Below are 16,164 nucleotides of genomic sequence, written 5' to 3' on the forward strand. Positions count from 1 at the left end.
TATGTTAGATCCACTATGGACTGGACTCTCACACTATTATGTTGGATCCACTATGGACTGGACTCTCACACTATTATTATTGATCCACTTTGGACTAGACTCTTACTATTATGTTAGATCCATTATGGACTGGACTCTCACTATTATGTTAGATCCACTATGGACTGGACTCTCACACTATTATGTTAGATCCACTAAGGACTGGACTCTCACACTATTATGTTAGATCAACTATGGACTGGACTTCCACACTATTATTATTGATCCACTTTGGACTAGACTCTTACTATTATGTTGGATCCATTATGGACTGGACTCTAACTATTATGTTAGATCCACTCTGGACTGGACTCTCACATTATTATGTTAGATCCACTATGGACTGGACTCTCACACTATTATGTTAGATCCACTATGGACTGGACTCTCACTATTATGTTAGATCCACTATGGACTGGACTCTCGCACTATTATGTTAGATCCACTACGGACTGGACTCTCACACTATTATGTTAGATCCACTATGGACTGGACTCTCACTATTATGTTAGATCCACTATGGCTGGACTCTCACTTTTTTATGTTGGATCCACTATGGACTGGACTCTCACACTATTATGTTAGATCCACTATGGACTGGACTCTCACATAATTATGTTAGATCCACTATGGACTGGACTCTCACTATTATGTTAGATCCACTATGGCTGGACTCTCACTTTTTTATGTTAGATCCACTATGGACTGGACTCTCACATTATTATGTTAGATCCACTATGGACTGGACTCTCACATTATTATGTCAGATCCACTATGGACTGGACTCTCACATTATTATGTTAGATCCACTATAGACTGGTTTCTCCGACTATTATGTTAGATCCACTATGGACTGGACTCTCACACTATTATGTTAGATCCACTATGGAGTGGACTTTCACACTATCATGCTAGATCCACCATGGACTGGACTCTCACATTATTATGTTAAATCCACTACGGACCGGACTCTCACACTATTATGTTAGATCCACTATGGACTGGACTCTCACACTATTATGTTAGATCCACTATGGACTGGACTCTCACACTATTATGTTAGATCCACTATGGACTGGACTCTCACACTATTATGTTAGATCCACTATGGACTGGACTCTCACATTATTATGTCAGATCCTCTATGGACTGGACTCTGACACTATTATGTTAGATCCAGTATGGACTGGACTCTCACTATTATGTTAGATCCACTATGGACTGGACTCTCACACTATTATGTTAGATCCACTATGGACTGGACTCTCACACTATTATGTTAGATCCACTATGGACTGGACTCTCACATTATTATGTCAGATCCTCTATGGACTGGACTCTGACTCTATTATGTTAGATCCAGTATGGACTGGACTCTCACTATTATGTTAGATCCAGTATGGACTGGACTCTCACACTATTATGTTAGATCCACAATGGAGTGGACTCTCACTTTTATGTTAGATCCACTATGGACTGGGCTCTCACACTATTATGTTAGATCCACTATGGACTGGACTCTCACTGTTATGTTAGATCCACTATGGACTGAACTCTCACACTATTATGTTAGATCCACTATGGACTGGACTCTCACATTATTATGTCAGATCCTCTATGGACTGGACTCTGACACTATTATGTTAGATCCAGTATGGACTGGACTCTCACACTATTATGTTAGATCCACAATGGAGTGGACTCTCACTATTATGTTAGATCCACTATGGCTGGACTCTCACTTTTTTATGTTGGATCCACTATGGACTGGACTCTCACTGTTATGTTAGATCCACTATGGACTGAACTCTCACACTATTATGTTAGATCCACTATGGACTGGACTCTCACTATTATGTTAGATCCACTATGGACTGGACTCAGACTATTAAGCAAGATCCACTATGGACTGGACTCTCACACTATTATGTTAGATCCGCTATGGACTGGAATCTCACACTATTATGTTAGATCCACTACGGACTGGACTCTCACACTATTATGTTAGATCCACTGAGGACTGGACTCTCACACTATTAACTAGATCCACTATGGACTGGACTCTCACACTAATATGTTAGATCCACTATGGAATGGACTTTTCACACAATAATGTTAGATCCACTATAGACTGGACTCAGACTATTAAGCAAGATCCACTATGGACTGGACTCTCACACTATTATGTTGGATCTACTATGGACTGGACTCTCACTATTATGTTAGATCCACTATGGACTGGAATCTCACACTATTATGTTAGATCCACCATGGACTGGACTCTATCACTTTTATGTTAGATCAACTATGGACTGGACTCTCACACTATTATGTTAGATCCACTATGGACTGGACTCTCACACTATTATGTTAGATCCACTATGGACTGGACTCTCTTCTGAGAGCGGAAGTTTTGCTCGGACCTTACGGCGTTCACTGTGACCTTAACCACTCCATCTAGTGGTGAGGAGGCTCAAAACCTGATTGACTGTTTCACGAACAACTCATAAACCGGGACACGACCCGTAAGACTCGCATCCTTGACTTGTTTGAACGTCTGCAAACAAAATTCTGGTTGCTCATTAACACTCTTGATGCTCTCAAGCCTGAAAGACTTTGAACTCACTGGACTTTAAAAAACTGGATTGAGCCCCCAGTCAGGAGTCAATCATTAACGTGGACTGGAACGTGAACAGTGACTTCCTTATCTTCGCTAACGTGAAGCTCAGCTAGAAACTACATTTCCGAGATAGACCACCGCCATGAACTGAAGACCCCAGACTGGAAACATGTCGTCTCTGTCCGTGCCTCCGCCCAGATGTCTGCAGAAGCCGCTGACGGTTCCTCACCGACACATGTTTGGACCGGGACCGTCTAATGTACCTCCACGCATCCTGCAGGCTGGAGCCAACCCAGTCATTGGTCACATGCATCCGGAGATCTTCCAGGTAGTGCGCATGTGGTCTACACGGGCCGCCTAGGTCTAGATGTTCTAAGATGACTTGAATTGGTAAGAAAGCATTGGGTGATGGTTCCGGGTGGATGAGAACATCCTTGTCTTTGGTTGAGATGAGATGCCCAGGTCCAGGTATGAGCTAGATTTCGGTGACTGAGGAACCTGGTAATAGGTTTTAAATATTGGCTAAGCTTGAGAGATGGTAGAACTTTTTACCTTGATGTGGACTTTCCTCAAATGTTTTCATATGCTGATAGTAACCTTTAGTACCTGGTACTAGGTTGATAGATATTCTTTGGTTGGTGTGGATGCCGAGTACCAAGTTGTAGCTGAACTGGAAAAGGTCTTGGTGCTAGATTAAATGATATGCATATTAGTAGAAGTGTTGCCCTAGATATGGATGCCGAGCCATCTGGGTTGATGATGATTCCCAAGTTCTCGTCAAAGGTTGATAACGATGCCTAGAACCCAGTAGTAGGTTGATAGAGATGCTTAGGTTGAAGTTGTACCTTGTTTTGGGTGGCTGGGACAGGTCTAGAACTGTTGGAACACCGAGTACCAGGTTTTAGCTGTGCTTAGGTTGAAATTGTATTTGGTTTTCGGGGCTTGGGCCTGGTCTAAGTTGGTTGGGATGCCTTGTGCCATGTTCTAGCTGTACTGGAAAGATCCCGTTACTATGTTAAATGAGATGACTAGGTCCCGGTTTAAGTATGACATGAATGCCAAGGTCCCAGTCTACCCTGAATCAAGTCCTTCGGAAGTGATTGTAGATTAACTGGGGCGCCCAATTCCATTTCTGGACTGGCTAGAATAGAACCTTTATACTTTCATATGGATGCCGAGCCATCTGGGTTGATGATGTTTCCCAAGTTCTCGTCAAAGGTTGATAACGATGCCTAGAACCCGGTAGTAGGTTGATAGAGATGCTTAGGTTGAAGTTGTACCTTGTTTTGGGTGGCTGGGACAGGTCTAGAACTGTTAGAACGCCGAGTACTAGGTTTTAGCTGGACTGGAAAGGACTTGGTTCTTGGTTAAATGAGACACTTAGGTCCTGGTTTAAGCATGATATGAATGTCGAGGTCCAAGTCCAGCCTGAGTAAGCAGATTAACTGGGTTGCCCAATTCCATTTGTGGACTGAATAGAATAGAACCTTTTTATCTTCATATGGATGCCGAGCCATCTGGATTGATGGTGTCTCCCAAGATCTCGTCAAAGGTTGATAGCGATGCCTAGAACCTGGTACTAGGTTGAAAAAGGTACTTAGGTTGAAATTGTATTTGGTTTTCGGGGCTTGGGCCTGGTCTAAGTTGGTTGGGATGCTTTGTGCCATGTTCTAGCAGGACTGGAAAGATCCCGTTACTATGTTAAATGAGATGACTAGGTCCCGGTTTAAGCATGACATGAATGCCAAGGTCCCAGTCTACCCTGAATCAAGTCCTTCGGAAGTGATTGCAGGATAACTGGGGCACCCAATTCCATTTCTGGACTGGCTAGAATACCCTGGTCTGGTTGTTTTCCAGGTGGATTAGAACACATAAGTCAGTAGAGCTTTAATCTTGTACGGCATGTGTGGCAGATCCTACAAGATCCTTGACTGCTGTCGGTTGTGGTTGCAGATAATGTCCGACATCAGGAGCGGGATCCAGTACCTGTTCCAGACTCACAACCCCATGACGTTTGCGGTGAGCGGCACCGGCCACACCGCCATGGAGTGCGCCATCTTCAACGCCGTGGAGGCCGGAGACGGCGTGCTGGTGGCAGTCAACGGCATTTGGGGAGAACGGGCGGCAGAGGTGGCCGAGAGGATAGGTACCACTAAAATGTCCGCCTGTGTTTATTTGTTTACAAATGATGTCGTCATGACAAGAAAACTAAATCCGGTCTTCGGACTATTCATGATTTGAGGATCTCTTTGACAACCTTTATTAGGTGCTCGAGTAAACACCATCGCGGCACCCCCTGGTGGGTGCTTCACGAACACAGAAATAGAGCAGGTAAGAGACCTGGACCTGTCCGGTATGAGTCCGTTGTAAAACCGATGATGTCATGGGCCGGCAGGCGTTATCCAAACACAGGCCCGTGCTGTTTTTCCTGGCACACGGAGAGTCGTCCACCGGAGTCCTGCATCCTTTGGACGGCATCGGACCGCTCTGTCATAAGTAGCAACATTCACCCAGCTTCAGTCGCCGTGGTGTCTCCGGCTGCTGACGGGTCCGTTTGCAGGTACGACTGCTTGTTCCTGCTGGACTCTGTGGCGTCCGTGGGAGGAGCTCCGGTTTGCATGGACCAACAAGGTTGAAGCGTACTTAAAGACCGCATGAGTCCAGTCCAGACGGTTCATAATAAACAGCGTTTTCGTACCGGTGTCCAACAGGGATCGACATCATGTACACGGGTTCTCAGAAGGTCCTCAACGCCCCGCCAGGGACGGCGCCCATTTCCTTCAGTGAGAGGGCGTGTCAGAAGATCTTCAACCGCAGAACCAAGCCGGTGTCCTTCTTCCTGGACCTGAGCTGGCTGGCAAACTACTGGGGCTGTGACGACAAACCCAGCAGAATGTAAGAAGGTCTTTGGTCCCCGTCCCCCCCAAGTCCCAGGATGACGAGTCATGGTGGTGTGGTCTGGTCCCTGCAGGTACCACCACACCGCCCCGGTCTCTGCCTTCTACGCCCTGAGGGAGGGCCTGGCCGTCTTGGCCGAGGAGGTGCGGTAAACCTTTTTTGGAATGGCTTTGCATGCCAACACACACAGCAAACATTGTTTAGCCAGCGGTCAAAAAGCACCCAAAGTCCGGGGGAGGGGGGGTTGGGGTCCAAAGTACGGCTCGCAGCACATTTTAAGTGGAAATAAAAGAGCAAATGTAAGGAGAAATGTTGACTCTAATAACACAAAAGCGGCCATAATAATGAATCAAAATCAACCTTATGAATTACTCAAATATTCCACGTGGAAATATTTTTGGATGTATTAAAATATTATTAAATAACATTAATATAATATTAATTATATATATATATATATATATATATATACTGTGTAATTATTTTTTTTATCTGTTGTTAAACATATTTTAATATTTAAAACTATTACTAAACAATATTAATATAATAATGATTATGTAAATAAATACACAATAAATAGTTTTTTTTAAGAATACATTTTTAAATTATCTTTTATTAAACATATTTTAATATATTAAAAATATATTAAATATCAAATATTCCACTTGGAAATATTTTTCGGGGAAATTTTTGCATACTTTGTTTTGCCATTAAAACTATGTTGTGTTTTTTTTTTTTTTTACAAAAAAGGGCATAGAAGACAAACAAAAGAAGACATAATATACATAATATATATACTGATTTAAAAAAAATACATTTTTAAAAATATCTGTTATTAAACATATTTTAATATATTAAAATATTATTAAATAACATAAATATAATGTTAATAATATATATACTGTATAATTCATATTTAATTACATTTTGAAAAATATCTGTTGTTAAACATATTTTAATATATTAAGATATTATTAAACAATATTAATAAAATGGTAGTTATATAAATATATACACTCTACAATTAGTTTTTTAGAATACATTTTTAAAAATATCTGTTTTTAGACGTATTTTAATATACTAAAATATTATTAAATAACATTAATATAATATTAATTATATATATATACTGTATTTTTTAAGAATCTATTTTTTAAATATCTGTTATTAAAAATATTTCATTGTATTAAAATATTATTAAACAATATTCATATAATAATAATTATATAAAGATATACACTCTATAATTATTTTTTCAAGAATTAAAAAAAAAAGATCTGTTATTAAACATATTCAAATATATTAAAATACTATTAAATAACCTGATATAATGTTAATTATATATAAACTCTATAATTTCCTTTTTTTAAAGAATCAATTTTTAAAATATCTGTTGTTAAACATATTTTGATAAATACAAATATTATTAAACAATATTAGTATAATAATAATTTTATAAATATACACACTCTATAATTAGTTTTTTTAAGAATACATTTTTGAAATGATCTGTTACTAAACAATAACTTTAACATAATATTAATTTATATATATATATATATATATATATATATACATATATATATATATATATATATATATACACACATATATATATACTGTATAATAATTTTTGTAATAATCAATTCTTAAAAATATCTTTTGTTAAACATATTTTAATAAAGTATTATTAAATAATGCCGATATAATATTAATATTATTAATATATATATATATATATATATATATATATATACAATATCTGTTATTAAACATATTTTAATATATGGAAATATTATCAAATTATATTAATATAATATATATATATATATATACATATATATATACACATACATTTATATATATATATATATATATATACATATATATATATATATATATACATGCATATATATGTATATATGTATACACTGTATATGTATATATATATATACATACATATATACATATATATATATATACATATATATATATATATATATATATATATATATATATATATATATATATATATATATATATATATATATATATACATATATATATATATATATATATATATTTCCATCCATCCTTCCATCCATTTACTACCGCTTATTCCCTTTGGGGTCGCTGGTGCCTATCTCTGCTACAATCGGGCGGAAGGCAGTGTACACCCTGGACAAGTCGCCACCTCATCGCAGGGCCATTATATTACACTGTATGATTTTATGTTTTTTAAGAATCAATTTTTACAAATACGTTTTTAGGCCATCGCCATGCAACCAAAAGGAGCTTTGGAGAAAGTTTCCTAATACTCATCATAGCAAACATGACATTCCTTCAAACACATGCACTAACTGGGACTGTCTCAGGGTCTGGAAAGTTCCTGGGAAAGGCACAGGAAGGTGGCCGAGTACTTCCACGCCGGCCTGGAGCGCATGGGTCTCAAGCTCTTTGTCCCAGACAAGGTGACTCCGTCCCGGTCTCACCATGTTGTGACACATAAATAAACTCTTTGACGTGACTTTAGACGGCGCGGCTGCCCACCGTCACCACCATCCTGGCCCCGCAAGGGTACGACTGGAAGGAGATCACCGCCTACGTCATGAAGAGCCACAATTTGGAGATCTCCGGGGGTCTGGGACCGACTGTGGGCATGGTGATGAGGGACGGGACGGGGGGGGGGGGGCGATGTGGTTTGTTTGCAGTGCGTACCTTCTCACTGTGTGTGCATGTTCCAGGTGCTGCGTGTGGGTCTGATGGGGGGCAACAGCAGCCAGGCCAAGGTGGACATGGTGCTGGCGGCGCTCAGGGACGCTCTGGCACACTGTCACAGGAGCAAAGTCTAAAACAAATCAAATCAAATAAAATACATCAACAAATGTTGACACTCGCTGTTTATTCAGCACACTGCAAATATCGAACATCTAAAAATGTCCCTTTCATTTCAGCATATTTTTTGTCTGTTCCGGTTAAAAAATGGTCAAATTGAGAAAATAACTTTTAATTAAAGCTGCAAGCAGCGATGGACGGGACCGACTTTTGCTGATGTTTGCTGCCTTTAACCATTCAACATATCTTTACCTGCACATTACCTACCTTCCCTGCATTCTGGGGTCACAGTGGTGCTTCTTTCTTTCACCCATACACGCTGGTGCTTCCTGCCATCACCCAGACAACATATCTTTACCTGCACATTACCTACCTTCTCTGTATCCTGGAGTCAAACTGGTGCCTCCTTCTTTCACCCAGTCAACATATCTTTACCTGCACGTTACCTACCTTCTCTGTATCCTGGAGTCAAACTGGTGCCTCCTTCTTTCACCCAGTCAACATATCTTTACCTGCACATTACCTACCTTCTCTGTATCCTTGAGTCAAACTGGTGCCTCCTTCTTTCACCCAGTCAACATATCTTTACCTGCACATTACCTACCTTCTCTGTATCCTGGAGTCAAACTGGTGCCTCTTTCTTTCACCAAGTGGACATATCTTTACCCGCACAGTACCTACCTTCTCTGCATTGTGTGGTCACGCTGGTGCTTCCTGCTTTTAAGCTGCCATCTTGAGACGGCAGCAGAGCAGTGGTTATTTGAAGGCTCGTAAAATCAAAACTAGAGCAGTTAGAAAAACTCTTTGCGCAACTTTTAATCAGAAGGGTTGATTCTCTTTCCTGTGCGAGTTTGAAACCGACACAACAAACGCGCTCAGAGGAGATAATGTTTGAAAAAAGGTGAAAGGTTTGTACAAAACTTTTGTTTTGAAGGGGTAATTGCCAACTTCCTGTTGATTTTTGCTGAAGGATGTCAATGAATGAAATGTAGGTCTAAGTGAGACCTACATAGAGGTTTGTGTTTCATGTCTCTAAGACATTCCTACTGGAAGTTACAAGCAGTTTTGTCTGTTTTCTTCCCAAGAGCAGTTTTGTCGGTTTTATTCCTAGGGGGCGCTACAGGGCAATTTTAAATTTTGGGGTTTGCTTTTTTTTTCATTAGATCGCAATTTTTACCAGTCCTGATGTGTGTGTCCAGTTTGGTGAGTTTTGAAGCATTTTAAGGGGGTCAAATTACAGCTCAAAGAGGCAAAAATGATTTTTTTTAGGAAACTTTTGTTTTGAAGGGGTTTTTGCCAACTTCCTGTTGATTTTTGCTGAAGGATGTAAGTGTATGAAATGTAGGTCTAAGTCAGACCTACATAGAGGTTTCTGTTTCATGTCTCTAAGACATTCCTACCGGAAGTTACAAGCAGTTTTATCTGTTTTCTTCCCAAGAGCAGTTTTGTCGGTTTTATTTCTAGGGGGCGCTACAGGGCAATTTTAAATTTTGGGGTTTGCTTTTTTTTTTTATTAGATTGCAATTTTTACCAGTCCTGATGTGTGTGTCCAGTTTGGTGAGTTTTGAAGCATTTTAAGGGGGTCAAATTACAGCTCAAAGAGGCAAAAAATATTTTTTTTAGGAAACTTTTGTTTTGAAGGGGTTTTTGCCAACTTCCTGTTGATTTTTGCTGAAGGATGTAAGTGAATGAAATGTAGGTCTAAGTCAGACCTACATAGAGGTTTTTGTTTCATGTCTCTACGACATTCTTAACGGAAGTTACAAGCAGTTTTGTCTGTGTTTTATCCGAGGGGGCGGTAGAGCGCAATTTTTAGTTTTGGGGTTTGTTTTTTTATTAGATGGCAATTTTTGTCAGTCCTGATGTGTGTGTCAAATTTGGTGAGTTTTGAAGCATTTTAAGGGGGTCAAATTACAGCTCAAAGAGGTGGTGGTATAATGATAATAAAACCTTAGAAATACAATAGGGTCCTCTGTCCCAAAGAGACATTCGGTCCCTAATAAATATTGGTTCCCCCCCACGTGGAAAATATTGTGACAGATTCAGCATCATCCTTCATTTCAGAATAATGCTTGTTTTCAGCATGAAACACTTATTTCTGTCATAAAAGTGCACGCGTCTGTCTGGCAGCAGCAAGCAGCTGCAATCAGTCGTCAGCAATCAGCGCACCAGTCACTGGTCAGAGGACCTCAATCAATCAATCAATGTTTGTTTATATAGCCTTAAATCACGAGTGTCTCAAAGGGCTGCACAAGCCACAACGACATCCTCGGTTCAGATCCCACATCAGGGCAAGGAAAAACTCACAACCCAGTGGGATGTCAATCAGAATGACTATGAGAAACCTTGGAGAGGACTGCAGATGTGGGTGACTCACCCCCCACCCCCCCACCCCTCTATGGGAGACCGGATGCAATTGACGTTGAGTGGGTCCAAGGGAAATTAATGCCCAAGGTCCTGTGAAGGGGAGAGGGTGTCGTTTGCCCAGAAGGGGAGGAGAGTCACTCAGGAAAGGGCAACAGTTTAGCACAGGGGGGGGTGCCAGGGAGAGAAAACACACATGCCCAGGTCAACTAAAGTCCACATGTCACATCAAAGACACAGGAGACAAAGCTTGATCAGATAAGTGTCACATTCCTGAGCCCAATAAACAACTTTTGGTACCCAGTTCAAAGAACATCATCTATTTAAACGAGTATAAGTAATTTTGCTATCACACAGTCCTTTCCATCGAGGACGTGGAAGATATCTACCTATTTGGAACCATGATCGCGGGGTACCTGCTGATTGGGCTGGGCATGGCTCTGGTGTATCGTCAAATTCGTAAAACCATGGCAGCCACTCAAGGAGCCCAAAGGCTGTTCGTCGCAATGGAAGGTGTTAGAATAATTGTTTCTAAATTATCACAAAAAAACTTTGTATTACATTGTGTTCCTGACAAGAAGACAAAAGGCTGTCTTTGAAACCTTCCAAGAAGAATGCTCGTAAAACACCATTGGGACTACAAAGCGGACAGATGGCAGGATCTGCCCAACTTCCAGAGGAAATCTTTTTGAAGTATTTATGAACTCTCTTTGAACTATTTTATGGGACTCTTTTTGAACTATTTGACGAACTCTCTTCGAACTGTTCGGTAACCGAGGGCAACGCTGTTTACGACCCACTTCCCTCAGGAAATAAAGGAGGAGTAAAATCTTTGGGCAGAGCGTGGTGCAGGACTGTACAGAGAGTACAGTGGCCATGGTTTTCCCCAGATCTGAGTCCAAATTTAATTCTGTCTCTGTTTGATTCTTTGCCTTTTGTCTTTTTTAATAGATTTCATCAGTGTTTGAACCTGACAGAATGTTTTGGGAATGGCTGTGGGATCACAGTCCGGAGCAATTTCTGAACTGAATCGCAAGATGGATCACATCATGGAGAAGCTTGCCGAAACGGAAAAATTGGATATTAGAGCCAACATGGATGAATAGAACAGACAAGCTATTGTAAACAAAAATCCTAATCTACGATTTGACTCCCTCGAATGGCCTTGATGCAACAACATGAGCAGGCTGTTCTGTAAACATCCCCTGAGGACTCTCAAAGATGGACGCTTTTGACCTCCCTCCCTCCTCAACGTCACCTGGGAGTCGAACTTTGCTTGCATTGCATGCAGAGCGACCCCGGGCCTATGGACACAACACCACTACACCCAAACACAATAGGCATATACACAAACACACTCCCCAACCCCACCCCTCGCCTTCACGGGGGTCCAACCTTTGACTGATATTTTTTACTCTTCCCCCCTTCCCGAATATCACCTGTTTCCCACTTTTGTTAAGGAGCGCCATAAGTGGCAGATCCGTTGGCAGTCCTGTCTTGTCTCCCTGTAACGTATGTCTGCTCTAAGTAGGTGGGACTGTGCCGAAAATGTAATTTTAGTTCTTAGTCTTGTACATGTTAAAGGATGGACATTAATAAAGCATCCTGAATCTTGAAACCAGTCTTGTGCTTCAGCAGATATTTGGATTGTTGGTCAACTTTGAGACAAAAAGAAAGAAACATTCAAGCCGACAAGTTTAATCATGAATTGTGTGCACGCTGAAAATAACGACACTTTTCCCTCAGGTGCTAAACATTCTTTTACACAAACGAGCTGCATTGAGTTAGGAGTGATCATATTGTCTATCCCTTGGCATTAAAGTATTATACAGTTCATTACTGGCAAGAAAGACCATTCCTTTGCTTTGTTTCCTTTAAAACAAAACTAACTTGAGCGTTTTGAGTGTACATTATGCGAAAAAGAAGACCTTATCAGTGTTCCAAGTCTTGTGAACAGGCGTAAGAGTCAGCGATTCCTTCTGTGCTGTCAGTAACAACACATTTATGTTTCCTCATCTGCTTCCTGTAAGCAAAGCTTTTCTGGCACAGGTTGCAACTGAAGGGTTTCTCTCCGGTGTGCGTCCTCATGTGGATCCTCATGTCCTCCTTGCGAGAGAAGCTTTTCACACAAACCGAGCAGGGAAAGCGTTTCTCGCCCGTGTGCGTCCTCATGTGCCTCACCATGTCCCCCTTTAGCGAGAACCTCTTGGCGCACACCGGACAAGAAAAGGGTTTTTCCCCGGTGTGCGTTCTCACGTGGGTCTCCAGTTCCGTTTTGGTGATGAATCGTTTCGTGCAAAACGAGCAGGCGAAATGTTTCCTCGCCGTGTGTCGTCTCGCGTGCGTCAGCAGGGATTTCTCGGACGGGAAGCTCTTGGAACAAGTCGAACAGTTGAAGGGTTTCTCGTCCATGTGCGTGACCGCGTGTATCTTCATGTCGGAGTTGCGAGCAAACCTTTTGGCGCATACGGTGCAAGCGAAGGGTTTCTCTCCGGTGTGCGTTCGCATGTGTCGTTTCAGATCTCCCTTGTAGACGAAAGACTTGCCGCAATCGGAACACGCCACTCGGTTGCTGTCGGCGTGATGTCCCGTGTCGCCAAGACACGCCTTCTTGCCGCCCAAAGATCCCGTGGCGTTGTCGCTGTGCTCGTTCTCCGAAGAGTGCGACATCTTCTCGTCCGTGTCCGACAGGGGAGCAAAGTTTGTGTCCGCTTGTGATGCTTCGCTGGCGTCTGTTGTCGAGCGTCGAGATGGAGGCTCCGCCCCCTTGTTGTCCTCATTTCCACTGTGATGAAGCTGTGAGGACTCCGCTTTGTCTTCATCATCTTCACGCTTCAATGTGAACTTGCTGGGGTTAGAATCCTCCAGCCCTTCAGGCTCCTCCCACACGCCCTCCTCTTTAAAACCAGGGGGCTCCTCACTTCCCACCAACACCTCCTGGACGTCCCCGCTGCACTTGTGTCTTTTCAGCAGACCCTTACTGATGAACTTTCTGTCGCACGCGGTGCAGCTGAAAGGTTTTTCCCCGGTGTGCCTCCTCATGTGGACGACCATGTCCCCCTTGTTCAAGAAGCCTTTGGAGCACACGGAGCATGTGAAGGGCCTGTCCCCGGTGTGGATGGCCACGTGCCGCTCCACCTCCGCCTTTGTAGCGAATCTTTTATCGCAGAACGGGCAGTGAAAAGGTTTCTCCGTGGAGTGTCTGATCATGTGCTTGACCAAATAAATCCTTAAAGGGAATTTTTTGGCGCAGATTAAACATTTGAAGGGCTTCTCGTTGGTGTGTAGCGCCATGTGAACCTTCATGTTGGACCTGGTGGGGAACCGTTTCGCGCAAACTGAACAGCTGAACGGTTTCTCTCCCGTGTGCGTCCGCAGGTGTCGAGTGAGACCCCCTTTGCGGACAAACGTCTTCCCGCACTGCGAGCACGTGAAGCGCTTGCTGCCCATATCACTTTTCGGGTCCTTTAGAGGTTCTATAGTTTTGTGGCTGTAAGCGTTTTCAGAAGAGTGGGACTTCCTGTCGTCCACGTCTGACTTCCTGTCGTCCACATCTGACACCTCCCGAAGCCCTTCGCCAGCGTCCGTCGTCATGTATGATTCCATCTCTGCTTTGGTGGCAAATATTTTGGCACAGGCGGAGGAAGCGGAAGGTTTGTGGGCCACGTGTCTTCTGGCGTGTATCATCAAGTACTTCTTGACCGGGAAGCTCTTGGCGCAGACGGAGCACCGGAAAGGGTCGTGGGCGGCGTGCGTGTCCAGGTGCAACTTCATGTCTGACTTGCGAGTGAATCTTTTGGGGCACAGCGAGCAGGGGAAGGGTTTCTCTCCGGTGCGGGTCCTCAAGTGCGGGTCCGAACACTTCAAGTGTGTGTCGTCAGTGGGACATCTGGCGTGGCCTTCACAGTCCTCGGTCCCGTCCAAAAGTTCTTCAGCGTCGGGACCGGGTCCGGGTTGCGATGCTCCAGCGGTTTCTCTTGTGCCGTGAGTTAGAGGCTCCGCCCCTTTGCTGTCCTCACTGGGACTGTGATGAAGCTGAGAGGACTGAGCCTCACTGTCTTCGTCATCTTCATTCTTTACCGTGAACGTGCTGATGTCAGCCTCCTTCAGTCCTTCAAGCTCCTCCTCTTCTTCTTTGATGCGGGGGGGCTGCGGCTCCTCCTGCGCCGCACACTTTTGCTGCTCGCGGGGACTTCCTTCTTGACTCTTTGGTGAAACCTGCTGGATGTCTGCAAGACAAGAAGGGACATCGGTTTTACTCTGCAGGTCATAAAAGACTTTTTATAAACATATTTCATATAAATCTTAGACAAATTAGTAATTTAGTCAAGCTAATAGACACAATTTACATCCATCCATCTCCTTCCACTTATCCGAGTTGGGGTCACGGGGGCAGCAGCCTAAGCAGAGAAGCCCAGACTTCCCTCTACCAGTTCCTTTGTCTATCTTCTCCTGAGTAATCCCGAGGTGTTCCCAGGCCAGTCTCCGCAACGTGTCCTGGTTCTTTACCGTGTGTCCGACCAGCCGGACCTAAACCCCTCAGGGAGGCGTTTCAGGGATCATCCTGACCAGATGCCCGAACCACCTCATGTGGATCGGTTAGGAAAATCATGTATATATTATCACAAACTGTTAGTATGCTTAAAGTCAGTTGCCATAGTTATTAGCTATTGTGCTCCAGTTAGACTTTTGTATCTGTGCAAGGATGAAACTTCTTGTCTGAGGGGTTAGCCCGCTAACAGCCAAGGACTTCAAGTACCTCAACGCAGATAAGACGACAGCACGCAGACGAAGCAGAGACAAGGCAAAATCACAAGGCCCCCAGCACATTCCGTCACGTATTGTGCGTCCTGTACCTGATTTGCATAATATATGCGGCCACTTCTTTTAGAGGCGGCCTCAGTGATGTAGACTGTGAAACCCCTGAAATAAATAGAAAGACGCGGGAGCTGAACCTTAGAACGTAGGGCGAGACTGTGACTTAGTGTTCAGTTCCATGCGTTCTCCTCATGAGCTAAATTGAACTCTGTCTCCGCATGGTTCCTTGCTTCTTGTCAGTTTAATAGGTGTCATCAGTGTTTGAACCTGACAGGATCCTCTCCATGTGGAGGAGCAACGTCTTTACTCTGAGATCCTCCTGAATGACACATCTTCTCACCCTATCGCTAAAGGAGATACAAGCCCCCCCACGGAGGAAACTCATTTGGGCTGCCTGTACCTGTGATCATGTACTTTAGGTCATAACCAAAGATCATGACCATAGGTGAGGATGGGAACGTAGATCGACCGGTAAATTTAGAGCTTTGCCTTCCGGCTCAGCTCCTTTTTCACCATGATGGATCGATACAGGGTCCGCCTATCGATCTCATGATCCACTCTTCCCTCACTCGTGAACAAGACTCCGAGGT

General features: G+C 42.9%; 2 protein-coding genes across 3 annotated transcripts in view; one reads left to right on the plus strand and one right to left on the minus strand.

Moving 5' to 3' along the window:
- Positions 1–2,732: 2,732 nt before the first annotated feature.
- Positions 2,733–8,442, plus strand: agxta (alanine--glyoxylate and serine--pyruvate aminotransferase a). Its single transcript, XM_061887990.1, has 10 exons — positions 2,733–2,987; positions 4,613–4,805; positions 4,926–4,990; positions 5,055–5,155; positions 5,220–5,290; positions 5,371–5,554; positions 5,631–5,700; positions 7,933–8,028; positions 8,091–8,219; positions 8,302–8,442. Exons 1-10 carry the CDS (start codon positions 2,829–2,831, stop codon positions 8,407–8,409), a joined length of 1,176 nt encoding a protein of 391 aa, XP_061743974.1. The 5' UTR covers positions 2,733–2,828; the 3' UTR covers positions 8,410–8,442.
- Positions 8,443–12,438: 3,996 nt separating this feature from the next.
- The window catches only part of LOC133543428 (zinc finger protein 605-like), an 11,865-nt gene continuing 8,139 nt past the window's right edge, over positions 12,439–16,164 (minus strand). For both annotated transcript variants that reach the window (XM_061887989.1, XM_061887988.1), the window contains one exon: positions 12,439–14,985. In XM_061887989.1, the coding sequence (XP_061743973.1) occupies positions 12,689–14,985 (2,297 nt within the window). In that variant the 3' untranslated portion in view covers positions 12,439–12,688. The remainder of the gene's footprint in view (positions 14,986–16,164) is intronic.

Source organism: Nerophis ophidion, linkage group LG26 (assembly GCF_033978795.1).
Source record: "Nerophis ophidion isolate RoL-2023_Sa linkage group LG26, RoL_Noph_v1.0, whole genome shotgun sequence".
In the NCBI taxonomy this organism is placed as follows: domain Eukaryota; kingdom Metazoa; phylum Chordata; class Actinopteri; order Syngnathiformes; family Syngnathidae; genus Nerophis; species Nerophis ophidion.